The 27,528-nt window shown below is 39.6% G+C and overlaps 1 protein-coding gene and 1 pseudogene across 2 annotated transcripts; one reads left to right on the top strand and one right to left on the bottom strand.

Annotated features, from left to right (window-relative positions):
- Positions 1-3,012: 3,012 nt before the first annotated feature.
- Positions 3,013-8,309, top strand: LOC143892215 (uncharacterized). Its single transcript, XM_077396674.1, has 4 exons — positions 3,013-4,488; positions 4,566-6,031; positions 6,329-6,740; positions 7,714-8,309. Exons 1-4 carry the CDS (start codon positions 3,036-3,038, stop codon positions 8,076-8,078), a joined length of 3,696 nt encoding a protein of 1,231 aa, XP_077252789.1. The 5' UTR covers positions 3,013-3,035; the 3' UTR covers positions 8,079-8,309.
- Positions 8,310-10,255: 1,946 nt separating this feature from the next.
- LOC143892214 (cellulose synthase A catalytic subunit 4 [UDP-forming]-like) lies at positions 10,256-17,714 on the bottom strand (annotated as a pseudogene). Its single transcript, XR_013255455.1, has 3 exons — positions 17,185-17,714; positions 12,813-13,163; positions 10,256-11,057 (listed from the first exon to the last, which is right to left on the bottom strand). The product of XR_013255455.1 is annotated as a cellulose synthase A catalytic subunit 4 [UDP-forming]-like (transcript).
- Between the last annotated feature and the right edge of the window lie 9,814 nt (positions 17,715-27,528).

The following is a 27,528-nucleotide window of genomic DNA, read 5'->3' as shown; positions in this document are numbered from 1 at the left end:
TTAAAGGAAACAAACCCATAACCAAGGTTTAAAATTTCGGTTTAGGTAACCGTTTCGGACCCCACCAAAAACCGAAATTTCGGTCCAAAATTTGGTAATTTGGTTCCAAATTCCGGACCCAAATTTCAAAATTTCGGCCGAAATTTTGTAACACTTTTTTTTTTTAATAAATAATGTCATTAAACCGAAATTTCGTAAAGGGCGAAAAATGGAATTTCAGAAAATTCCGGTTTCGGTCCCCACCGGTATCCGAAATTTCGGATTTTGGTCGAAATTTTAAACCATGCCCATAACTCAACCCAATCCGAGCTAACTAAGGGGCGCCCTTGCGAAAAAAGGCTGAAAGGGCACCCCCCCACCCCCCACTGGCTGAAAATGACCACAATGCATTTAATATCCTTTTGACTTTTGTCATTATAAATGCACTTTTGGCCACGTTCAGCCACTAAGGGTGTCAATTTTGGCTCGGGCTCGGCTCGAATCCTTAACGAGCTGGCTTGCTAGGCTCTTTAAGCTTAACGAGCCGAGCCCGAGCTAGGCCAGGCTCGGCTCATTAAGGCTCGTTAAGGATTTTATATATATATATATATATATATATATATATATATATATATATATATATGGGGAATGTGATTGTGAGCGGCCCCTCATATAAGCTTATATGAGGTGACCGCTAAAAACATGGTGGGCCCACATTTTTGGCGTGATCCGAACCGGTCATTTGAAAGGCCCTGACATAGATAGGGGGTGCCCAAAAAATCAGCTCCATAGGATCATTCCAATCCTTCGTACTGTGGAGGTGAAAGAGGGGAAATTGGACGGGTAAGTGGGCAAATTTATACCCGCCCATTTTCCCCTCTTTCACCTCCATAGTTCTAGGCTTGGGATGATCCTATGGAGCTGATTTTTTGGGCACCCCCTATCTATATGTCAGGGCCTATCAAATGACCGGTTCGGATCACCCCAAAAATGTGGGCCCACCATGTTTTTAGTGGTCACCTCATATAAGCTTATATGAGGGGCCGCTCACAATCACTTTCCCCTATATATATATATATAGAGAGAGAGAGAAGAGAGAGAGAGAGAGAGAGAGAGAGAGAGAGAGAGAGAGAGAGAGAGAGAGGAAAATGATTGTGAACTTGAAGCTTATATGAGCTTGAGGGCCCAAACACATGGGTCCCACATTTTTTGTGGTGATCCAAACCATTCATTTACAAGGCCCCATCATAGATAGGGTATGTACCAAAAATCAGCTCCATTGGATCATCCTAACAACTCCAAAAGCGAAGGGCAAAAATGGGCAAATTTGTGGCAAATGGTGTCTGTCCATTTTGCCCTTCACTTTTGGATGGGTTAGGATGATCCTATGGAGCTGATTTTTTGTACACACCCTATCTATGTAAGGGCCTTTCAAATGAATGTTTTGGATCATCCTAACAATGTGGGCTCACAGGTGTTTGGGCCATCAAGCTCATATAAGCTATATGAGCTTCAAGCTCACAATCATTTTCCTCATATATATATATATATATATATATATAGACACACACACACACACTAAAAGGGTTGTCTATGGAGTGAAAGGGGGAGGTAAAATATGTCACTTCTTTTTTGGAACCCCATTTGTTACTTGGACCACCCCCTGTGGTGTAAAAAGAGTAGTCAAATTACACTTAGATAGGGCTGTCCAGCAAAGATTAGGGGTGTGAATATATCATTGCCCTTAATATATGCCAAGCTCAATAAGGCTCACGAGCCTGGCCGAGCCGAACCTGGCTCTAGCATGAGCCGAGCTGGGCCAAGCTCGGCTCGGCTCGTTTACACCCCTATCAGCCACGGTTCAGTTTAGCTTACCTCTATAAAACATTTCCCATGAAACTTAAAAGATAAATGTAGTAATCCTCTCTTAATACACTTAATGGTTGAGTGTCTGGTTACAAGACTAAATATGCTATCACATCAAATCCAAAAAGTCTTAAATATAGACTAAATATGCTATCAACATCAAATCCAGAAAGTCCTAAATATAGGGGTGCCTATATCAGTCCCCTAAAGAGAAAGGAAGAGAAATTTCTATTGCTTTGCCAAAATTTCCACTCCTCTGGTCCCTGCCTTTGTGTTTTATATCAGTCCCCCAAAAGAAAAAGGCAAAGATATTTTCCATTGCTTTGCCAAAATTTCCACTCCTGCCCGTCTTTTCCTGAAAATCATTAATACGTAATAGTTCTGCAATTATAGGAAAGTCTAACAGAAGCATCTTGAACATGGAAATTCTAGGCAAGGATGTGGAACCGTGTAAGTTTCTCCACAACACAATTACTATCACAACACCCGACTGATTTACAATATTTGGATGGATTCCAGTTTTTTTTTCAAAAAGTATTGTAGTGCCCACACCATAGGATCATCCAATCTATTTATTTTATGGGCCACAATGTAAATAGTTTGTGTCCGAAAAATCATTTCTATAGGATGATCTTAGCCCTCAGATCTATAGAGGAACTTCGTATCATGGAAACCTTTACAGATCAGAGGGTTGGGATCATCCTATGGAAATGATTTTTGTCACACCCTATTTACGTCGTAGCCCATCTAATGGACAGTCTGGATCTTTATGTGGTGTGATCCATACAATACTTTCTGAAAAATAGACGACTATATGGGCTTACACCATATACTATAAAAATAATAAAAAAGGCGGTTCAGTGCATGAGGCTCCTGCCAATGGAGGGTCTGGGGAGGGTTAGATGTACGCAGCTTTACCCCTGCTTATTAGAGAGGTTATTTCCGTAACTCGAATCCGACACCACCAGGTCACAATTGAGCAACCTTACCGTTGCGCCAAGGCTTGCCCTGCTACTATAAAAATAATATGGGTGAAAATACCAAATGTGGGCTGTAGTAGTCAACCGAAGCAAAACTGGGACTCCTGCAAGTCATCCGTAGGCCGTAGCAATTAAACCAACGCGCATACTACTAGGAAATATATCTCCCCTTTCGTACGAGTCTCTCTCTTCTATCGTATACCTATAAATATGAAATACAGACCATACAATCTCAAGAGCCACAGCATGTCAGCTGCCATGAAAACACTTCAAAAATTAGAATTTCTTCTTCTTCTTCTCTTCTTGTCTCGTCTTTCTTTGAGAACATGGGCAGCAACACAAGCAGAAGTTCTTGTAGAATGGAAAAGAAGCATAACTTCTCAGTCTATCAATTCATGGTCTCTCACCAATGCCTCTAACTTTTGCAAGTGGACAGGAATCCAGTGTGACAAAACCCAAACGGTAATCCTCGAGATAAATCTCCCCAACTCCAACCTCTTTGGAACTCTCAACCAATTCAATGTAGCATCCCTGCCCAGTCTCACTCGTCTCAATCTCAATCTAAACAATCTCTATGGAATTATCCCTTCAAACATCTCTCTCCTCTCCAAACTCATATACCTAGACCTTGGCAGCAACAATTTCACCGGAGCAATCCCCGCTGAGATCGGAACCTTACCGGAGCTCACCGACCTCCTCCTCTATAACAACAGCCTCACTGGACAAATCCCATATCAGATTAGCAATCTTAGAAAGGTAAACCACCTTGACCTTGGAGCAAATTACTTACAATCTCCAGATTCCTCTAGGTTTTTACCTATGTCCTCTCTGACCTACCTCTCACTCTATCTCAATGAAATGTCTAATCAATTCCCGCCATTTATATTGAATTGCACTAATTTGATATACCTTGACTTGTCACAAAATCTTCTAAATGGGTCTATTCCGGGGTCATTAGTAACCAATTTGAATAAGCTAGAATATCTCAATTTAACAGACAATTCGTTTCAAGGTCCAGTACCTTCTGACTTGGCAAAGCTTCCAGAGCTCAAAGGGCTACTCCTTGGGAAGAATGGATTCACTGGTTCAATCCCTCTAGAGTTTGGAAATATTTCTAATCTTCAAATTCTTGAACTTGATGATAATTCATTGGGTGGGTCTATTCCTTCTTCTCTGGGGAAGCTTCGGATGCTTCAAAGACTCAGTCTTCCGAGAGCTGGATTGAATTCCACTATTCCTTTAGATCTAGGCCGCTGTACTAGCCTCACCTTTATAGACTTATCGGGGAATCAGCTCGCCGGTGTTTTACCTGTTTCTCTATCCAATCTGACCAAAATCTCTGAACTTGGAATCTCAAGCAATTTGCTGTCCGGCGAGATCTCGCCCTACTTGCTTACAAATTGGAGGCAGCTGATCTCCTTGCAACTCCAGAATAATATTCTCAGTGGAAATATTCCATCAGAAATTAGCCGATTGGCGAAGCTCAAAATCCTCTATCTCTATGGAAATCAGCTTTCGGGTTCGATCCCATCGAAGATTGGGAATTTGAAAAATCTGTTAGAATTGGACTTTTCCACGAATATGATTACAGGTTCAATCCCTCCAACGTTGGGCAATCTAACACAGCTCAAAATACTAAATCTTTTTTACAACAATCTCACAGGTATGAAACAAACCAATTTCTCCAAAAGCTTAAGCTATTAAAGTTTGTGTTATTTAATCATTATACTTCAACAACAGGTATGATTCCCCCGGAGATTGGGAACATGACTTCCCTACAGGTTCTTGATCTTAACACCAACCAATTGCATGGAGAATTGCCAGAGACCCTCTCTCGCCTCGAAAACCTTCAATTGTTCTATGCCTTTACCAACAATTTTTCCGGTAATGTTCCGAATGATTTTGGGCTGAACAGTCCATTGCAAAATGTCAGCTTCGCGAGCAACAGCTTCTCTGGTCAATTGCCACCAAATATATGCAGAAACCATTCCCTTCTCTATTTCACTGTTCATGACAATAAGTTTACCGGACCATTACCGGATTGTTTGCGAAATTGCTCAGGATTATCCAGAGTCAGGCTAGAACAGAACCATTTTACGGGCGACATAAGGAAAGCATTCGGAGTGCATCCCAATCTTTCATACATCGATATGTCTAGTAATCAGTTGTCTGGTGAGCTTTCACCGGATTGGGGGGAATGTACCTCACTCACTTACATGCATATAGCTGGAAATAACATTTCTGGAGAAATTCCAACAGAGCTTGGGAACCTGACCCAATTACAGGACCTAAGCTTATCTTCAAACAATTTAAAAGGAAATATTCCAACCCAATTGCTGGATTTGGGTCTGCTCTTCAAGCTTAATTTAAGTAACAACCAACTCTCCGGCGACATTCCTACGAAGATTGGTATCTTATCTGACCTCCAGGAACTTGACCTGTCGAAAAATGCCCTCATTGGCACTATACCGGAATCACTTGGGGATTGCATTAGCTTAATTAAATTGAATTTAAGCATCAACAAGCTATCAGGAGAGATACCATATCAGTTGGGGAATTTGGTTCATCTGCAATCTTTGTTAGATCTCAGCGGCAATTTCTTATCTGGGGCAATCCCTCAGAACTTGGGGAAGCTCACCTCTCTAGAAAATCTCAACCTCTCTCACAACAATCTCTCTGGCAGTATCCCGTCGACGCTATCCAGCATGGGCAGTTTACAATCTGTGGATTTCTCTTACAATATGTTGGCTGGTCCCATCCCGACATTTCAAATTGCCCCAGTGGAAGTTTTCGCCGGGAACTTAGGCTTATGTGGTAATGCAACAGGACTGAACCCTTGTAGTAATTCTAGTCCTAATGCAAATGAGTCTAGGAAACACCACACGAAGATCATCATCGCCGTAGTCATCCCCGTTGTGGGAATTTTAATTCTGGGTGCTGCCATTGTATTCATCACCATCAAATCCGGGAATCGGACTGTGAAAAAAGTAGAGAGTGGAATTGAAACTCCCATTCAAGAGACCACGATACCTTTGATTTGGGACAGAGAAGGAAAATTCACATTCAATGATATTGTAACAGCTACCGATCATTTCCATGAGAGATATTGTATTGGGCAAGGAGGATTCGGGAGTGTCTACAAAGCAGAGCTTCCGATTGGTCAGATTGTTGCTGTGAAACGCCTCCACATGTTGAGTTCCGGCGAGGTATTGTGAAACAACCATTTACTACAAAAGCTTAAGCCGTTAGAGTTTTTATTATTTAATCATTTATACTTTTGTGCATGTGTGTGTGTGTGTGTGTGTGTGTGTGCGCGCGCGCGCGCGTGCGTGCAACACTCCGCCTCACGTGTGAGCCCCTCTTTTTTGGGTTGGCCGTACACGTAGATTTTGAACCAAGGACCCACTGTTAATCAATAGCTCTGATACCATGTGAAACAACCAATTGCTCCAAAAGCTTAAGCAGTTATAGTTGGTGTTATCTAATCATCTATACTTGAACAGGTAGCGGAGGAGAACCTGAGGAGTTTTGAGAACGAGATACGGTCATTGACAGAGATCCGACATCGGAATATTGTGAAGCTGTACGGGTTCTGTTCGAGGGAGGGTTCCATGTATTTGGTGTACGAGTATGTGGAGAGGGGTAGTTTGGGAAATGTGTTGTATGGAGAAGATGAGGGTGGGAAATTCGATTGGGTGATGAGGGTGAAGGTTATACAAGGGGTGGCTCACGCTATCTCCTACTTGCACCATGACTGCAGGCCAACTATTGTTCATCGGGACATTTCGGTAAATAACGTGCTATTGGAGTCGGATTTTGAACCACACATCTCTGATTTTGGAACGGCCAGATTGCTAAGCACGGACTCCTCTAACTGGACCACCATTGCTGGCTCTTATGGTTACATGGCGCCAGGTACGCTATAAACATGAAGTTATTTTTCTATTATATAGTTTCTGCAATTGAGAAACAACCAATTATTCCAAAAGCTTAACCTGTTAGAGTCAAAAGGGCGGCCCAGTGCACGAGGCTCCCGCCATTGCAGGGTCGGGGGAGGGCTAGATGTATGCAACCTTACATCTGCTTTGCAGAGAGGCTGTTTCCGTGCCTCGAACCCGTGACCACCAGGTCACAATGGAGCAACCTTAAACTGTTAGAGTCGGTGTTATTTAATCATTTATACTTCATAAATCCCCCCTCATGTGTGTTCGGGTTGACCGTACACGTGGCAAGTGTGATCCTTTGCTTGGTCTCGTCTTTAGGATGCCTCGAAAACCCCAAGATGGATTTGTCAGCATTTTCATCGACCATACATTTTTCCCTTTGATATACTTATTATGAACCCACTGTGTCCAAGCCATGTTCCTTCCATTGAGGAGATGCCAAAAGTGCCTTGTTAGGGCCGCCTTGTTTAGATCAACTAGCCTTCTGATTCCTAGGCCTCCTCCTTTTGGCCTGCAAACATCTTCCCAGGCCACGTGATGGTATTTCACCTTTAAATCGCTTCCTGACCAGATGAAGTCCCTGAATACTTTCTCTATGTTCGTTAGCACTCTTATTGGGATATTGAAAGCTGAAGTCCAGTATACTTGACAGGAGTTGAGGATGGTTTTGACCTGCTCCACTCGCCCTACTCGAGATAAATATAGATTGTTCCATGAAGCAATCATCTTGCCAACACAGCCTTTTAATATGAAGAAAGAGAACGTTAGAGAACACAGCCTTATTTTTATCATTAACCTTTGATCAGAGTCTAGCTTTTAAACTATGCATGAAAATGTTAATTGTCATATTTGCTAGTTTGTCCTTTTAATATGACATTAATTGAAGGGTTTTTCTATTATTCCCCTGTTTCTACAATCCTTTAGTTTTTCTTGGGCAATTGCAGAGCTTGCTTATACCATGAAGATCACCGAAAAATGCGATGTCTATAGCTTTGGTGTGGTAGCAATGGAAGTTATGATGGGAACACACCCGCGAGATCTCATCTCCTCTTTATCATCATCATCGCCTAATGGAGAAGATATACTCTTGATAGATATGTTGGACCAGCGGCTCCAGCCTCCCACAGGTCAATTGGCAGAGGAGGTAGTCTTCACAGTTAAAATGGCCTTAGCCTGCACCAACGCCGACCCCAAGTCCCGACCCAGCATGCGTTTCGTTGCTCAAGAGATGTCCGCCCACACCCAAGCCTATCTCTCCGAGCCCTTGCGCACAATTACCATACGTAAACTAGCCTCCTTGGAGAAGTAGAGATGGAATTCAACTCCCACACCCTTTGAGATGGGTGATTACATAGATTTTGCATTGCTCGAATTGAGGTAACATAATTTCTATTGTTTAGTATGTAAAAATTTGCTCCCACTTCTCTCACCATGTTCTTAGCCAGTTCATTTTTCACTCAGCTTTGATTGTAATTCCTCCCAATGGGTTTCTACAACATGTAATGTGAGGCCTACTATAGTAGAGAATATGTTTGCAGTATACTCTCTTACTCTGCTCTAGTTCAATTTTGCTGACATGTCTATCTAATTACAGTTGGGTTATCTTATTAACATTGAAGCCACCTAAACCAGGGAATATTAAAAACAAACAGTCCAGCCTCTAGCCAAAACGAAAACCAGAGGGTTGAGCTTCGAGCTCAGTCGGTTAGGGCTTTGTTCTCTAACCTCGAGGTCAGAGGTTCAATCCAGCTTATCTACCAAAAGAGAGAGAGAGAGAGAGAGAGAGAGAGAGAGAGAGAGAGAGAGAGAGAGAGAGAGAGAGAGAGAGAGAGAGAGGGAGAGAGAGAGAGAAGGGGAGACTGTTAGAGTCATTGCCAACTCGCGCATGACGTCGGAGGGGCTGGGCCAATTTAGATGAATCCTAGTTAAACTAGGAATTGTAGAAATTTAGGAGACAGTGTTTGTTTGAAGAATTCTAGTTAAACTAGAATTTGAGTCGTAGTTAGAATAAGACTATTCAATTGGTTAGTTTTAGTTTTGAAGAAAACATGTGATTGTTAGAGATAGCTAGCTTGGGAGTTATATTGTTGCAGATTTGTAGTTGAGTTTTGGTTTTAGTTGTTTTGGTTTTTAGAATTCTAGGTAACATAGAATTTGTTTAGTTAGGGTCTTGTTTGAGTTGAAATAGGTTAGACGATTTGAATGCTTGTTAGAATAGGACTTTGGTTATTGGAATTAGACTACAAATTGGTTTTTGCTCTTTTTTTTTTTAAGTCTAAAAGGGAGGAGCCAAAACGTATTTTGTAATGGTGTAATGTTTTAAAATAAGAATTCAAGAGAAAAGCTTCTCTCCTTAATTAGTTCTTCTTCTGAATTTTCTTGTTGCTTTTGATTTCATCTTCAACAGAGACAAAAAGAAAGAAGCCTCATATTAGGACTAAAAGGAGAAAAAGGAAAAGCGAAAAGAACCAGATTAGTTAACCAAAACTAAATTGTGGGAAGTCAGCATAATTGATCATTTAGTAGGCGATTACCCAAATTTTAAGGCCCTTCTCATTTTGGTTTTTTTTCTTCGAATGTGTTGTATTAGTGATATAAAATCACTTGGTAATATCTTCTTTAAGAAGGGGCATTCTTGGAATGTGTTAAAAAGTCTACTAAAGAGGGTTTTATCTTTAGTTGGGTCATTCTTCTAAGGAAGGGGATTTTGGGCTTTTCTCTATACGAAAGGGGTTTTTCTCTCTCCAAGGGTTTCTTCTTCTTCCTCCTTTGCAATAACTTGATCCAAGGTTATTGGGGTTCCTTTTATGGTGTTTTTGGGTTGTGAAGACATTGTAAAGAGGGAGTTGGGTTTTTGCTTGAGTTGTAAGAAGAGGGTGTTGGTGGGGTTTTCACCATTGTTGGAGAGGTAAGGGTTTTAACCCTTGTTTGTAATTTCCCATTGTTGATAGTGAAGTTTACTTGCCGGATTGCCCGTGGAGTAGGCCAAAGTGCCCAACCACGTAAATCTCTTGTGTCTCTTGCTCTCATGTTTTCTTTCTTTATTTCCATCCACTCTTGATTTGTGCACATACTCGTTTGGGCTAATTCCGTGGGTTGCCGGAGGCTATTTGTTGTTGATTGGTTCGAGTAGTCTCCGATAACCGGATTTCTAGCAGCGGGGTCTTGCCGCAACAGAATGGTTCTCATTTTGGCTTTTGAGAATCGATTTTGATTCCCAGCTGATTTTTGGGCTCAAAATTGTGTGATGATCTGTTTCTCTGTTTTCATCAGCATGGTAATGGAAAAATCTATAGACATTAGGCAATTAAAACCTTCACTCTTTTCACTAAGCTTATTCCATGAACCATTACAGTTTCATTTTGACTACAGCTATATAATCTGATGCCCAAAATGATTCACCAAAGAGGATGCCACTTTAATTTCAATGCAGTGATATGCTACATCACCCACTTATCCATACAAAATAGATAATAACAGAAAGCATTGCAATTGCAACCCACAAAATCAATTTCATCGTTGTGTTTCAGACATCACATTGGCACTCATTTCACACCATTGATAACAAAACTTGAACTGTGGAGCATGATTTCATAACTATACATGCAACAACTCTTTTAAGGACTTGCACTGTAAAAAAACAGAGATAAGATAAGAAAAAGGAAAGGAAACAGGAGATAGGAAGCTATAGCGCCCAAACATATGGCTAACACTCCACCCCACATTGTCTAAGAATTGGCCCTTGTTGCTTGGGCAAGAAAGGGTCTATTCTGAGCCAGACCAAAGAGAAAATCGAAGCAAGGAGAATAGACCATAGGACTACAATGGTAGGAGTCCTGTTTTGCCTCCCCATTAAGCCCTTAAGGCAAGGATATAGATGAACAATGACCCAAAAGGCGAAAAATAGTTTCCCAAACAAAGGGCCCCACTAACCATACCCATTGTTAATGGCATCAGATACTCCGGCAACGACTCCGACCATGTTTAATATAAGCAATGTGGTAAGGGGGATGAGAAGAGTAGTCCATTTGAAGAGGTAGAGATCGCCAAATTCCACGTCATCTGCTGCCTTAGCTGTTACAGTGAAGTTGGTGTCTACTCCAGCAAGGACCTTAAGAAGGCCTTGGAAGACCGCGAAGAGATGAGCCGAGACACCTCCGATGACCCAGAATTGCTCATTCCGCCACCAATCTTGGATGCTAACACCACTCCATCGGAGCTCGAGAACGCCTGTGGCTATGATGGAGAGGAAGAGAGCCATGAACCATATGCTAGCAAGGTTGGTCAGCTGAGGCACATCAAATTCGTATAGTTAGCTAGGAAGATAATGGTGCTTTCATACTTGTACAATGAATTATAGTTTGAATTATAGTTTGCATTATAGAAGTTTTGGCATTTTAGGGTGGCTTCTAAAAGAAGAGAGCTTCTGATTCTAAATATTTATGGCAATCAAAGGGAATGCAAATGGATATCTTGTGCTAATTCTGATATATAGTGTATACACCAAACATCCAAACATCCAGTGGAATGCTTGGAATCCACAACTTGACACCTCAGTAGACAGTGGACCTGACATGACACAAAGATCAACTAGTACCTACACCAAATTTTGATGTACATACTATCAGTCACAGATAAGGTGGTTGGTTGCAAGTCGTAGTTCCTTTATGTAGTTGCTATTGACAAGATGAAAGCTCAGAATTTCATTGATAACATGACATAATATACTCGTAATATAAGCAGACCATGCCTCCTTCGACGAAAGGAACGAGTTTGATATAGGCTTCTAAAAAGATTGGGATACTGTCGAAGCCCCCACTAATCCTTAATCTTTTAAAGAATAATAGTGGGTAAGAGAAGTAGTGGAAAAAGCTCGTATTGGACGAATGGTTTGGAAGAAGCAGAAGTCAAAAGCATATTTATAAACTAAGAAGAGAAACAAGAGGTACAAGACCCATGTTAGCGCCTAACAGACTATCTCAGACTTCAAGTTCTTGAACTCAAGATTACTGATGACCCTGTCCTGCCCAAGGCCACTGTTGCTCCATGTGAAATTGCCATTGACCAAATTTTATCGAGATTTTGAAAAATCACTGTGATATCTTCAAGTTTTATTTTTATTGCAAAAATATGATGAAATTATCCTAATAAATTCACAATAATATTTGTTGTCCTAGTTTTGATCTTAAGTTTTATATTTTATTTTTTTTGTTTGTTTTCTCAACATGAACTTAAAATGATAAAAAAAATTTAATATATCCCAAGATGCACCCTCCCCTAGAAATTCCCAAGACAAATATTTGTGACTATGGATACTATACACCAAAGATCATTCGGTTTTGAAAGGGGGGATTTCTCGCCTAAAAATCTGTAATCTACTCCGTTCAAAAAAAAAAAATGTAGTCTACAAACATATCCCAATTAGCCATTGAAAATTATGAAATGGCCAAAAACCTACTTTTTAAAAAATATTTCATTTAAGTCACTAAATACTACCTCTTCGATGAAAACACCCTTCACTTCTTTCGAGAATCATTATTATTATTATGCTTAAAAAATTATAGCCTTCCAGAATCATGACTAAAAAAAATCATGATTTTAAAGTTACTGATAAGGTATTTTTTCAAATAGAAAAGAAAAAGTTTGCTGTCTAATATATGTAATATGTTGACATAAGTTGGATTTACAGACGTAATCAAATTATTTTTTTTTGAGGGATGATAGGGACAATTGCAAAAGGCAATTTCGCAGGCAGGCTTTTGCATGGGAGTGCAGCCACTTCAGATTAATTAAATGAATAAAGACAAATTCTGTTGAAAAGTGAGCCTATGTGGCTGCTATCTCATGTAACAGCCCGCCCGCAAAATGCATTCTGCTTGTGAATCAACCAAGTACTCCAAAAGCTTAAGCTGTTAGAGTTGGCGTTCCCTCTTTTTCAAGCATGATTCTTAAGTAGTAATTAGTATATATTTTACAGATTAGGGATTTAAAGTTAAAAAAAAAAAAAAAACTTTTGCCAAGAAAATAGAAGAAGAAAACTTACAGTGGGGATAATGAATTTTCCAGTGAGGAGACAGACAGCAGGAATAGTGCAGTATGCGAGCAAAGGAATTGAAGTGAAGGGGTAGACAATAGTGTTGGTGTAAGCCAATCTCTCTAACCATTTAAGGTTTCCTCCATAGCCATACCAGAGAGGGCAATGTCTGCTAAGGAAAATCTCTACTGAGCCGAGAGCCCACCTTAGGACTTGGTGCAACCGATCCGAAAGGTTTATCGGAGCTGACCCTTTGAATGCAGCTCTGTCTGGTACACAGTACACTGATTTCCACCCTCTGCAGTGCATCTTCAATGCTGTTAATATGTCCTCTGTTACTGATCCATAGATCCGTCCAATCTGCCAACAAGAAGAGAGCCTAATGAAGCAAATAAGGATAAATGGAAGAAGTTTAACGATCAAATCAAGGGGGGTGGTGATAAATTCTGATATTTCACTAAATCTTGGATTCATTACAAAGAGCCCAGAGAGTGTTTATATCGAACACTCATGGGATAAACATAGAAAGAGATACTGATAAGAACGGAAAGAGATAAACATAATCTAATCTAATTACCTATTCAAATCAGTATGCCTAAACTATGCCTAATCAATCTAAGATCTTGAGAGATCTGATTTTATTCTCTAACATGCCCCCTCAAACGTATATGGATTGAAAATCGATATACGTTTTGGATTTCTTGGATGGATTACAATGAGCCCTAATGTGTGTTTATATAAAACAAGCATAGGGATAAACATAGAAAGATAGAGACAACAATAGAAAGAGATTATCCTAATCTAATTCACTTGCTAATCTAATCCAACTACTTAAATCTAACCAAATCAATCCAGTAATCAAGTCAAATCTTCTAAGATTTGATCTTATTCTATCATGCCCCCTCAAACGTATGTGGATTGAAAATCCACTTACGTTTGATTACAATAAAATGCCCCCAACTAAGATAACCCAAATTAAGTAATGTCGATTGAATCCGCCCCAATTAAGAAATGTAGCTTGAATCCTCCAAGTGATGAACACGATTGAAAGCTGATAATGAATGTCCGCCAAGTTTGATGCACACTGCCATGACTGATGTCCGTGTGATATATGTTGCCCGTATTGCTGAAGATAAGTGTCGCCTGTTGTTGAAGGATGTGTCGCATGAAAGATAAGCCACGGAGCTTCAAAAAACTGGATTGGACTCTAGCCAGAATGGGCCAGTCATTAGGCCGATTTAGAATATCGAACCTTCTGGAAATAGGTCACATTGGACCAAAGCCTCGATGGGCAAAAGGAAGCCTAGATGGGCGAGAGTGGGCCTCAATGGGCAAGACATCATAGGTCGGCAAGTACCGATCCTCATGGAAATGAAATAATCTTCCAGGCACACACTTCAAATGAATTGAAGCACCTCAACTGGAAAGAGTCTTGTTTCAGGCACGCACCTTGTAAGGCACCCCAACTGAAACCGGTCGAAGAATGAAAAATTTTGAGAAAAAAAAGGAAGAAAAGAAAATGAGAACAAAGGCAACAAGCGGTTGAGATAATGATGGCAATTATCGGCAAAATTTTGAAGAAATTTGACAGTGGAGGAAAAAAAGGTGCAAATATCAAATATAGGGATTCAATTTCACTTAGAATGAAGGAGGCTTCCACGAAAATCAAGGGATTAAAAAAAAGTGCAGGGAAGACAAATTTGGAAAAAGTAGAAGCAAGGGAGTGAAGATATCAAAATCAAGATGGGTGTCTTGATGAAAACAAGGGCATGCAGATTATAAAAAAAACTGCATAGAAATGATGAGACCTAAAAGGGTCCAGCTATAAGAATGGAGTGGTGGAAAGACAAAAGATGGAGTGTATCAAGTAAAAAGGTGGGATTCAATTTCCACTCTTCTATTCCCTCTTATCTCCTTGTCATAAGGTACAAACGGCAGAGCTTTACCTTCTTTATCTTTAGGATCAATTACTGTTGCATGCTGGAGAGTTGAAAAAATGACAAGAAAATGTTGAGTTTTGAAAAAACACTAACAAATGCTACTTTATTAAAAAAGAACTTTTTAGGACGAAAATACCCCTAACCTTACTTTATCTTTCTCTTCTTTGTTTTTACACTTTATCTTCTCCGGCGATAAAAGCCTTCTTCTCCGGCGATAAAGCCTTCTTCTCCGGCGAAACATCTTCATTTCTCCGGCATATGCTCATTTGTCTTGAGAGGTTAGAAGGAGTTCTCTAGAGACGCCCCTTTCTCATTTTCTTTTTCTTCCTTCAAATATCCAAAATCTCATTATCCTTGTAAGTATTTCCCCTTTTCTAGTGGCTGTAGCCAAAATCAGTTGCCCAAAGAGCTTTCACTAGGCAAAAGCGTAGTGGAAGCCAAAATGGTACTCGAAGAAAAATGTAAGTTAGGCAAAAATGATAGTCGAAGCCCAAAAAATGCTAATTGAAGCAAAAAAAAAGTTACTCCAAGCCAAAAATGATAGTCAAATCCAAAAAAATATAGTCGAAGCCAAAAAAACTGATAGTCGAAGCCAACAAATATTTCTCGAAGCTAAAATATATTAGTTAAAGACGAAAAAAGTTCCAAATGTTACTGGAATTTAAAAGTTTTAGTCGCAACCAAAAACATGTTAGTCGAAGCAAAAAAACCAGTTATTCGAAGCCTAAAAAACTTTAGTCGAAGCGAAAAACACAACGGCGAACGTTACAGGAAACACATTTTTCACTTCAACCAAGTAATTTTTGGCTTCGACCAAGTAAATTTTGGCTTCGAATATCCTGTTTTGGCTTCGAGTACCTGTTTTTGCGTTGAGAAGAAGAGAGGGAGATCTCGAAACCCTTTTTGAGAAAGATTTGACGAGGCAGAAGGGCTGATGGGTCCAATTTTGTGCATTTCAAGCAAAAAAAACCTTTGAATACCCTAAAAAATGAGAGAGAGACAGAGAGACAGAGAGAGAGAGAGAGAGAGAGATGATGTTAGATGGAGTTTTGAAACAAAAAATAGAAATATAAAGAGAGAGAGGGAGAATGAGATTTCAGGCTTACCTTCTAATGTATTGCCGGAGAAAAGAGTAGGTTTCGCCGGAGAAGAAGCACTTCAACTAGGTTAAAAACAGGGTAAAAGTAAAACTGTGAAAAGAAGAAGGGAAGCAGAATAAATGTACTGAGGGGCATTTTGGTCCTAGAATTTTGATTTTTTATAAAACAGCATTTATTCGTTTTTTCTCAACAAGTGACATTTTTACGTCAATAATGCAACTCTTTGACACGTACCAGTAATTGATCCTTATCTTTACTTGATATCCTTTATTGCAGTTGATGCTGCTTCTTGTTTTCAATGACCATGGAATCTGTGGCGAAAGAGACCACTCCTCTTCCTTGCATACATTTCAACGGATCTGACTAATAAAGTATTGATCATGCCGAGAAGTAGGCACCGAGGACATGGGTTTTAAGAAAGGCGCCCAGGAAACGGGATTTGAGCAAAGACGCCCTTGATGATAGCCGAAGCAGTCTATTCGATGAGGACGATGCTCGGTGGTTGCGGTTGCATGGCTGAACCAGTCTAGGAGATTGTTATGGTGTGAGAGAAGAATTTGCAATGGTGAAGAAAATTTTGCTGGGATTGATGGCGGCCCGGCGGACGACGGCTAGATCCTCCGTCCGCCGGAGGACGGGTTTGCTAGGGTTGTACTCAATGCGTGGTCGGATTGACCTGCTCTGATAGCATGATAAATTCTGATATTTCACTAAATCTTGGATTCATTACAAAGAGCCCGGTGAGTGTTTATATAGAACACTCATGGGATAAACATAGAAAGAGATACTGATAAGAAATAAACATAATCTAATCTAATTACCTATTCAAATCAGTATGCCTTAACTATACCTAATCAATCTAAGATCTTGAGAGATCTGATTTTATTCTCTAACAGGTGGGCCTTTCATGTCTTCTTCTGCGACTTAAACCGGCTGTATAGCTAGTAGTAATTAACTCTAACGAGTCAACTCGGATTATTCTTGAGTTTAATCGAATAGTTAGCAAAACGAGTTGACTCACCAGCAACTCGACAAGTAGGAGAAGGTTGAAAAAAATAGGGAAAAGATATAAGTACAACCATGTTTTAACAATAGGGACAAACTCAACTTGTGGCATATGCTTTAACCAGCAGCTTTTGGGGAATTGTAACATTTGGTTAAGCATATAGGAGAAGGCAAGTTCGCACTCATTATAAAAACAAGGTTGTACTTATATCATTCCCTTCGTGTTTTTATCGAATTACCATCACCCGTTCGAGGTGATTCAACTCATCCCACTTTCAATTCAAGTAGTAGAGCTTTCAAGTTTTCAAAGAAAAATAGCGAAAAAGACGTAATTACCTCATTACCCCACTCAGTTTACTCTTCATAACTACAGCTGATAACATGAATGGCCTCCTTAACAAGGCCATTTGTGTTGGTCTCCTGAGGAAGGCCACCATGAGTGTTGATGTGATGAACACTGGCGATTGACCAAACCGCTTCTCAAAGTTCTTCTGAGACATGAGAGATGACTTCTCCAACTCTTCGTACCCTTCGAGACCTTCTTCGATCTCTTCGAGGTCGAAAAATGGCATTGACCCTTTCTTTGAGTAGTTCTTCATCATTGTCATCTTCTTCTTCTGGCTGAAAAATCCCCCCCTTTCTCCTTTCTTCAATTTAGACTTCCTTGAACCACCAGCAGTCACATGTCATCTTTGGCCGCTTTTGACTTGCCGGCGGGTCATAGCCATACAAGGCTTGGCGATTGAAGACGCATCCTGTTCTGACATAAACCGGGCCTTTTGGATTCCATCTAAGCCTTTCATGTTGATCTACATTGTCCACAAAATCGAGGATTTATGGTCTTTTTTAGGGAGGTTCGATATATCAATTCAAACATGAGAAAATTCAAATTCACTCTTGGAAGAATAAGGACCTTAAACAACCTCCTAGAGCCGCGTGGCTCTTTTTATTTTCTTTTATATGTTAGGAAAAAAAAAACTACAGTTTTGGAGGGATATCTGCCTATAAATTCCTAGTCTGCAATAGAAAAGTTATTAAATATGAGTTTTCCTAATGAGTGCCCTAAGCATCATTCACATGTTTTGAGATTTTTTCCTCAGAGTATGTGTAAATGCAAGATCCCAGCAGCAATTAAATGATGCTTAACAAGTGCCCTTAGGGAACTCCTTGACAAAATATTACAAAAAGAAGCTGCAAAATGAATGAATGATTTGTACTCCCTAGCAATAAATCTAATGAGGAGAATTTCGTGTGTGTGAGGAAGTTTAGATCGTAAGTATGTTTGAGCTGAAGTTTCATCAATAAACTGACCCCATTCCGTACTTTTTCTCTATAATGGATAGCTAGGATTGGCCGAGTGGCACACCTGGTTCAGACCTATACATGTTGGCTAAAATCAACCAAATTAAACACAAGCAGTGATGACAAAAAGAACGGCGGCAAATATCAGAACTATAACCTATTTTGATCAATGGCACTGCTCGCTTTGTTTAATTTATACTTTCTTGATTAGTACAAGTAAGGTTGCAACTTGGGTTGGATTTTGCTTACCCTTGTCCACCCGACCCAAATATAAGATGGGTCGGGTTTAGAAATCATTAGTCTTGGGATGAATCCCCAATCTGGGGTTGGGTCGGATCAAGTTTAAAGGAAAAAACCCCATAACTCAACCCAATCCGAGCTAACTAATGGGTGCCCCTGCGAAAAAGATCATAAGGGCACCCACTCCATTGGCTGAAAATGACCAAAATGCATTTAATACTCTTTTGCACGTTCAGCCACCTTTTAGTGTAGCTTACCTCTATATAACATTTCCAATGAAACTTAAAAGATAAACCTAGTAATCCTCTCTTAATACACGTAATGGTTGAGTGTCTGGTTTATGTATCTCTGATTATCCTATTAAAAACTTGACCCGTGAGAATTCAAGTTGCAACCCTGGTTACAAGACTAATTATGCTATCAACAGCAAATCCAAAAAGTCTTAAATATAGACTAAATATGCTATCAACATCAAATTCAAAAAGTCCTAAACATAGCGGTGCCTATATCAGTCCCCTAAAGAGAAAGGAAGAGATATTTCTATTGCTTTGCCAAAATTTCCACTCCTCTGGTCCTGCCTTTGTCTTTTATATCAGTCCCCCAAAGAAAAATGGCAAAGATAATTTCCATTGCTTTGCCAAAATTTCCACTCCTGCCTGTCTTTTCCTGAAAGTCTAACAGAAGCATTTGGAACATGGAAATTCTAAGCAAGGATGTGGAACCGTGTTTAGTTTTCCCACAACACAATTACTACCACAACACCTGACTAATTTACAATATTTGGATGGATTCCAGTTTTTTTCTAGAAAGTATTGTAGTGCCCACATCATAGGATGATCCAATCTATTTATTTTATGGGCCACAATGTAAATAGTTTGTGTCTGAAAAATCATTTCTATAGGATGATCCGAACCCTCTGATCTATAAAGGTTTGTCACACCCTATTTACTCTGTAGCCCTTGTAATAGACGGTCTGGATCTTTATGTGGTGTCATCCGTACAATACTTTCTGAAAAATAGAGGACTATACGGGCTTACACCATATACTATAAAAATAATAGAAAGGGCAGTCCCCACCAGGTCACAATAGAGGAACTAGGGATGCAACAGGGTCGGGTTGGGTCGGGTTTTTCAAAACCCTAGCCCAACCCTGGATCCCATTATCTCGGCCCTGACCCGCCCTGACCCTGAGTCAGGGCCTGAAAACCTCAACCCATTACCCGCGGGTATTGTGCTAGCCCTAGCCCGCCCTGATTGGCCCTGATTGGGCCGGCCCTAATTGACCCTAGTGCAAATACCTGTTAAGAGTGCCAAAAATAAAGCAACCACTTATCATATGGAACAAAATGATCAATAAACAGAGAAAGGGAACAAAATAAGACAATATGAATTCAACAACATGACGGGCAACAGAGACAATTAATAATAATAATAATCTAAAGAAACATCAATCCAAGATAATAGAGAACATTAGCAAAAGAAACATGCACACCCTGACCCGCCCTCAGGGTTAGAAAATCCAGTCTGACCCTGGCCTGCCCTCGTTCTATAAAAAATAATATGGGTGGAAATACCAAATGTGGGCTGTAGCAGTCAACAGAAGCAAGTCTGGGTCTCCTGCAAGTCATCCATACCAATTAAGCCAGTCATCCATACCAATTAAGCCACGCGCATGCTACTAGGAAATCTATCTCCCCTTTCATACGAGTCTCTCTCTCTCTCTCTCTCTCTCTCTAAATATGAAATAGAGACCATACAATCTCAAGAGTAACAGCATGTCAGCAGCCATGAAAACACTTCAAAAATTAGAATTTCTTCTTCTTCTTCTTCTCTTCTTGTCTCGTCTTTCTTTGAGAACATGGGCAGCAACACAAGCAGAAGCTCTTGTAGAATGGAAAAGAAGCATAACTTCCCAATCTCTCAATTCATGGACTCTCACCAATTCCTCCAATCTCTGTAACTGGACCGGAATTACCTGTGACAAAACCCAAACCTTCATTATTCAGATAAATCTCCCCAACTCAAATCTCTATGGAACTCTCAACCAATTCAATTTCTCTTCCCTGCCCAATCTCACTCATCTCAATCTCAACTTCAACAATCTCTATGGATTAATCCCTTCAAACATCTTTCTTGAGGTAGCAGCACCCTTCCCTTAATAATATATTGACCAGGTTAAGGGGCACTAGGAGTAATGATCTATGAATAAGGCTTGGTTGTTTCTTGTTCAAAATTTCTTGTTTAGGCAGTTGATAGTTCATAGTTCATAATGAGTTTGGTGTGTTGTTTAACCCTTTCCAGAGCATTTCTGCACTTTTTTCTCTTCAATGAAAAAAAAAAAAACAAAAAAAAATGTAGAGATTGGTGTTCCGCAACTCGGGCCCACTCCACCAATTTCTTCATTTCAAATGCTCGCTTGCTCCGCGTGATTCTGTTCCACCTATTCTTATAATTCACCTTTGATCCAAGTCTAGATTTTAAACTATTCATGAAAATGTTAATTATCATATTTGCTAGCTTGTTCTTTTAGTGTGGGCATTAATTGAAGGGTTTTTCTATTATCCCCCTTTTTCTACAATCCATTGATTTTACTAGGGCATTTGCAGAGCTTGCTTATACCATGAAAATCACCGAAAAATGCGATGTCTATAGTTTTGGAGTGGTAGCAATGGAAGTTATGAGGGGAGGAAGTTATGAGGGGAAGACACTTTTATAAAAATTGATGTGCAAATCTGTAATTTAGGATGAGATAATACCTTATACGAAATTAATCTGGTAACTCCAAAAGCAGATTTCAACAGTAACAATTTTCTGCAATAATAAACTGTAAAGGAAGAACAAATCGTTAGATCACTTATCGAGTTGAGGCACGAAGAATCTTCGCTGTCCTTAAGGCAAATCTCGCCCCCACTATGACGAATAAACGGTGCAGATGGGCGTCACGGCGTATGCCTCCAGGATACAACAACTCTCGCTCCAGGGGTGTGCACTCACGCAGCCCGGATGCCTAACAACTTGCTTATATGTGCCAAAAGCCTTGATCAGAAAGGTTGGGGAAAGCCAGAGAGAAGATAGCAGAAGAAGAATCCGTTCTGTGTATCTTTCTATCTCTGTAAAACCGTTTTTATAGAAAAATTAAGAGACACGTTGGGATGAAACGTCGCACTCTTTTAGTGCGTGAGAGACGTTTCCCAAACGGTCACAAAACCAAGATTTAAGGAATCTCAAACGGTAAAAAGTATTAAATAATGATTAAAGAAAAAGAAAAGAAAATAAAAAGGCTTTGGGCCCACGCGCGCGGCCGGCCGAGCCGGGCCGGGCGGCGCGCGTGTGTGGTAATACCAAAAGCCCACCGGACCCAAGTGGGTGATCCGTGCGCGTAGGATTCTCATGACCTCTTTCTCATTCACAAGACTAAGAGAGTGAAAGTATATATATGGCCACTCTCACCCTCTCACACTTCCCATCTAGGACTAAAGTTTTCTCATGGCTTTAGTCCTTTTGGAGGGAAGCTCTAACTTTGAGTGAGAAGCCCTAAAGCAAAAAGCAAAGCCAATGTAAAAGACTAAAAGCATCCCTTTGTAAGATTGAATTACAAAAAGACTTTTGCATAAAAAGTCAACAATCCCCCACTAATTCAAAATTACAAGAAATAAATCATAAATGTAAATAGATTTGATCAAGGCAAGATGTGTTATGCATCAGTAGAGGTGTCTTTTGGACTTGAACCTTTACTTAGTGCAGGTATATCCAGTTTATCAAGTACTTGGTGAATATACGTCTTGAACCAAGCACTTTTAGTAATAAACTGAAACAACATACCACACACACAACACAGAAGGCATAAGCAAGTTCATACGGTGTTGCACTTTTCGGCCATGTGCTATATCCTGATTTCATGAGAGCTCTAGAGAATTTAGCCCAATTCTCATAGGAAGCGGCCACACTTCCACACTCATATAGGTGTATCTATCATGAGTGCCCTGTAACTACGCACCCCACTGACAATCAGCATGACAGCTAGTCAGCTATAGATAACATTAAGAGTCCTACAACTCATCCTCTTACCGTTACAGGTTGCACCCACACCATAGGGATAGGCTTAGTGAACTTAATTCACATACAACTTGGTGCAAAACAGATCACTCAAATAACTTGTTTTTCCCATTGAACCTACTTCTTGGGATCTCCAGTCAGATAGGTTGGGTTCCTGTTATAGGTGATCTAAACAGTGGGCTTCAGCCCCATCCCCCTCGATGTGCTTATGACTAAATTTTTATTTAGTCCTTTTGTAAGACAATCTGATATATTATCAATTGATCTTACAAAATCTATGGTTATCACTCCATTCTTCAACAACTGTCTTATGGAGTTATGCCTCCGACGAATGTGTCGGGATTTTCCATTATATACATTATTACCTGCTCTTCCAATAGCAGCTTGACAATCACAGTGGATTGTAATACCTGGTACTGGCTTATTCCAAAGTGGAATATCAGACAGAAGGTTTCTAAGCCATTCGGCTTCCTCACTTGCTTTCTCTAAAGCAATAAACTCAGACTCCATAGTGGATCTGGCTATACAAGTTTGCTTGGTAGACTTCCAAGAAACCGCTGCACTTCCTAGAGTGAAGACATATCCACTCCTAGATTTGGTCTCAAATCCAGATACCCAATTGGCATCGCTATACCCCTCTAGTACAACAGGATATTTAGAAAAATGCAAACCATAGTTTATGGTTCCTTTAAGATATTTTAATACTCTAATTAGTGCTTCCCAGTGATCACTATCAGGATTACTGGTATAGCTACTGAGTCTACCCACTGCATAGGCTATGTCTGGCCTAGTGCAGTTCATCAAATACATTAGACTCCCTATAACTCTAGAGTATTCAAGTGGATCTACTCCACTCCCTTTATTCTTACATAATCTTATACTAGAATCATATGGGGTAGCCACAGGTTTACAATCAAATTGATTAAACCTCCTTAATATTTTTTCTACATAATGAGACTGAGTTAAAATTATTTCTTCTGGGTTTCTATTTATTTTGATACCCAGGATTACATCTGTCTTTCCCAGATCTTTCATATCAAAATTATTTGATAAAAATTTCTTAGTGTCTTTAATTACACTTATGTCTGTTCCGATGATCAACATATCATCTACATACAGACAAACAATAACACCACTATCCCCACTAAATTTGCTATAAACACATTTATCTGATTCATTTATTATGAATCCATTTGATAGCATCACACTATCAAACTTCTCATGCCATTGCTTTGGTGCTTGTTTTAAACCATATAGAGATTTTATAAGTTTGCATACCTTTTGCTCTTGGCCTTGGATTACAAAGCCTTTAGGTTGATCCATATAAATCTCTTCATCTAATTCACCATTCATAAAGGCTGTTTTGACATCCATTTGATGGATTTCAAGGTTATAGATTGCAGTTATGGCAATAAGGATTCTAATAGTGGTTATCCTGGTTACAGGTGAGTAAGTGTCAAAAAAGTCCATTCCTTCTTTTTGCTTAAACCCTTTAGCTACTAGTCTAGCTTTGAACTTATCTATAGTTCCATCAGTTTTTAATTTCTTTCTAAAGATCCACTTGCAACCAATAGGTTTACAACCAGGAGGCAGATCTGTCAAGATCCATGTCCCATTACTCAAAATAGAGTCTATTTCACTCTTGACAGCTTCTTTCCAGAATGAAGAATCTGGAAGTGACATTGCCTCTTTATATGTCTTTGGATCTCCTTCTAGAAGATAGGCAATGAACTCTGGACCAAAGTTTTTCTCTACTCTTGCCCTTTTACTTCTTCTAGGCTCTACAGATTCCTCAGACACTTGATGCTCTTTTCTATAGATTCATTGGGTCTTTTTAGTGTGTTCTCACTTAGACTAGTTTTATAAGGGAATATGGTTTCAAAGAATTCAGCATCTCTGGATTCAATTATGGTGTTAGGATGCATATCAACATGATCTGATCTATAGATTAAGAACCTATATGCACTACTGTTTTGTGCATATCCAATGAATGCACAATCAACAGTCTTAGGACCTAACTTAGAACTTTTAGGATCTGGAATCCTAACTTTAGCTAAGCACCCTCACACTTTAAGGTATTTAAAATGCGGTTTTCTATTCTTCCATAACTCGTAAGGAGTTTTCTCAGAATCTTTAAATGGAATTTTGTTTAGAATATAACAAGCAGAGAGAAGAGCCTCTCCCCATAGGTTCTGAGGTAAACCTGAACTCCCTAACATAGAGTTTACCATGTTCATTAAAGTTCTGTTTTTACGTTCAGCAACTCCATTTTGTTGTGGAGAGTAAGGTGCAGTTACTTGATGAATTATGCCATGAGATTCACAAAAAGCACTAAAATCATTAGAGGTGTACTCACCTCCTCTATCAGATCTTAGGATTTTGATCTTCTTTTCTAACTGATTCTCTACTTCAGATTTGAATGAAATGAATTTATCAAATGATTCATCTTTATATCTAATAAGATAAACAGTACAAAATCTAGAGAAATCATCTATAAATGTAATAAAATACCTTTTTCCTCCTCTAGTTAAAACATTGTTTAAGTCACATACATCACTATGAATTAAACTAAGAAGTTCTGATTTTCTTTCTTCTACTCTATGAAAAGGCTTCTTAGAGTACTTTGATTGCACACAAATTTCGCATTTATCTACTATTAGATTAGTTTTAGGAATTAGACCTATGGTCATCATTTTCTTTAAAGATGCATAGTTAACATGACCTAGCCTACCATGCCATAAACAAGAAGAATCAATAATATAAGCAGAAGAAGAAGATGCTTTATTCATAATGTTCTCAGATACATTCAGTTTGAATAAACCCTCACTGGAATAACCCTTCCCCACAAATTCACCATTCTTAGTAATGACAAATTTATCAGCCTCGAAAACTAGTTTAAAACCTTTCTTGATCAGAAGTGACCCAGACACCAGATTCTTTCTTATATCTGGTACGTGAAGGACATCACAGAGCTTCAGAACTTTTCCAGATGTAAGCTTCAATAGGACTGTTCATTTACCCGCCACAACAGATGATGACGAGTTTCCCATGAAAAGCTGCTCTCCATCCCCTACAAGCTCGTAGGAAGAAAATACACTTCTGTCACTACAGATGTGTCTGGTGGCACCAGTGTCCACCCACCAGTCCTTCACGTTGCTAACCAGGTTCACTTCAGATACTACAGCCGACAGATATTGATCTTCAGCCATATTTGCCTGAGGCGCATTATTTCCTTGAGGGTTTTTCTTCTTGTCGTTTTTGCTACAGTTTTTAGCATAGTGACCTGCTTTCCCACACACAAAGCAGTTACCTTTCTTTTTCTTGAAGTCCTTATTATTTTTCTTGAAATTTCCCTTTCCAGATCCAGACCCAGGTTTAGAATAGATTTTCTTTCCAGATGAAGATTCAGTGAAATTTGCCTTAGAGTTAAACTCATAGGCCTTTGATTTCTGTTTTCTGAAACGGTTTTCCTCTTCAGTTCGAAGATATACAAATAGATCTTGAAGAGAAAAATCGTTTCTGTCATGCAGAAGGGTGTCTTGGAATTTCTCCCATGAAGGTGGTAATTTTTCAATGATTGCACCAATTTGGAGCTGTTCTTCTATTTTAATACCTCTAGCAAGAATATCAGAAACAATCAACTGGATCTTATTTACTTGATCCCTAATAGATTTTCCATCTATCATCTGATATCGGAAATATTTTCCAATAAGATGTTTCTTAGAACCCGCGGCTTCAACCAGGTATTTCTGCTCTAGAGTTTCCCACAACTCTTTGGCAGACTCAATTCTGAAAAATACATCGAACAACTGATTACTGAGACAACTCAGTATATGGCCTTTACAGAGATAATTGTCTCTTTTCCTTTTCTCAGAGAGATGGGTTCTTGCAGGTTCTTCCTCATCAGGTGATGGTTCAGGAGCATTCAAGATATAATCTAGGTTCAGAAAGGTCAGAAAGAATCGCATCTTTTCTTGCCATCTACCGAAATCCGATCCATCAAATTTTTCCGGTCTTTCGGTTTGGAAAGTCATGATGATTAATTTCCAATAATCGGAATCCCAAATTACAGATCACAGATCGTAAAGTTTTGCCTTAAGATTGTTATAAAAATTGATGTGCAAATCTGTAATTTAGGATGAGATAATACCTTATACGAAATTAATCTGGTAACTCCAAAAGCAGATTTCAACAGTAACAATTTTCTGCAATAATAAACTGTAAAGGAAGAACAAATCGTTAGATCACTTATCGAGTTGAGGCACGAAGAATCTTCGCTGTCCTTAAGGCAAATCTCGCCCCCACTATGACGAATAAACGGTGCAGATGGGCGTCACGGCGTATGCCTCCAGGATACAACAACTCTCGCTCCAGGGGTGTGCACTCACGCAGCCCGGATGCCTAACAACTTGCTTATATGTGCCAAAAGCCTTGATCAGAAAGGTTGGGGAAAACCAGAGAGAAGATAGCAGAAGAAGAATCCGTTCTGTGTATCTTTCTATCTCTGTAAAACCGTTTTTATAGAAAAATTAAGAGACACGTTGGGATGAAACGTCGCACTCTTTTAGTGCGTGAGAGACGTTTCCCAAACGGTCACAAAACCAAGATTTAAGGAATCTCAAACGGTAAAAAGTATTAAATAATGATTAAAGAAAAAGAAAAGAAAATAAAAAGGCTTTGGGCCCACGCGCGCGGCCGTGCCGGGCCGGGCGGCGCGCGTGTGTGGTAATACCAAAAGCCCACCGGACCCAAGTGGGTGATCCGTGCGCGTAGGATTCTCATGACCTCTTTCTCATTCACAAGACTAAGAGAGTGAAAGTATATATATGGCCACTCTCACCCTCTCACACTTCCCATCTAGGACTAAAGTTTTCTCATGGCTTTAGTCCTTTTGGAGGGAAGCTCTAACTTTGAGTGAGAAGCCCTAAAGCAAAAAGCAAAGCCAATGTAAAAGACTAAAAGCACCCCTTTGTAAGATTGAATTACAAAAAGACTTTTGCATAAAAAGTCAACAGACACTCGCGAGATCTCATCTCCTCTTTGTCATCATCATTGTCGTCTAACGGAGAACATAGACTGTTG

The sequence above is a fragment of the Tasmannia lanceolata genome, unplaced genomic scaffold (assembly GCF_043159265.1).
Source record: "Tasmannia lanceolata isolate RefF3 unplaced genomic scaffold, GAP_Taslan_0.1 ptg000015l, whole genome shotgun sequence".
NCBI lineage: Eukaryota > Viridiplantae > Streptophyta > Magnoliopsida > Canellales > Winteraceae > Tasmannia > Tasmannia lanceolata.
Note: the sequence above shows the minus strand (reverse complement) of the source record. Positions and strands in the feature narration are given on the sequence as shown.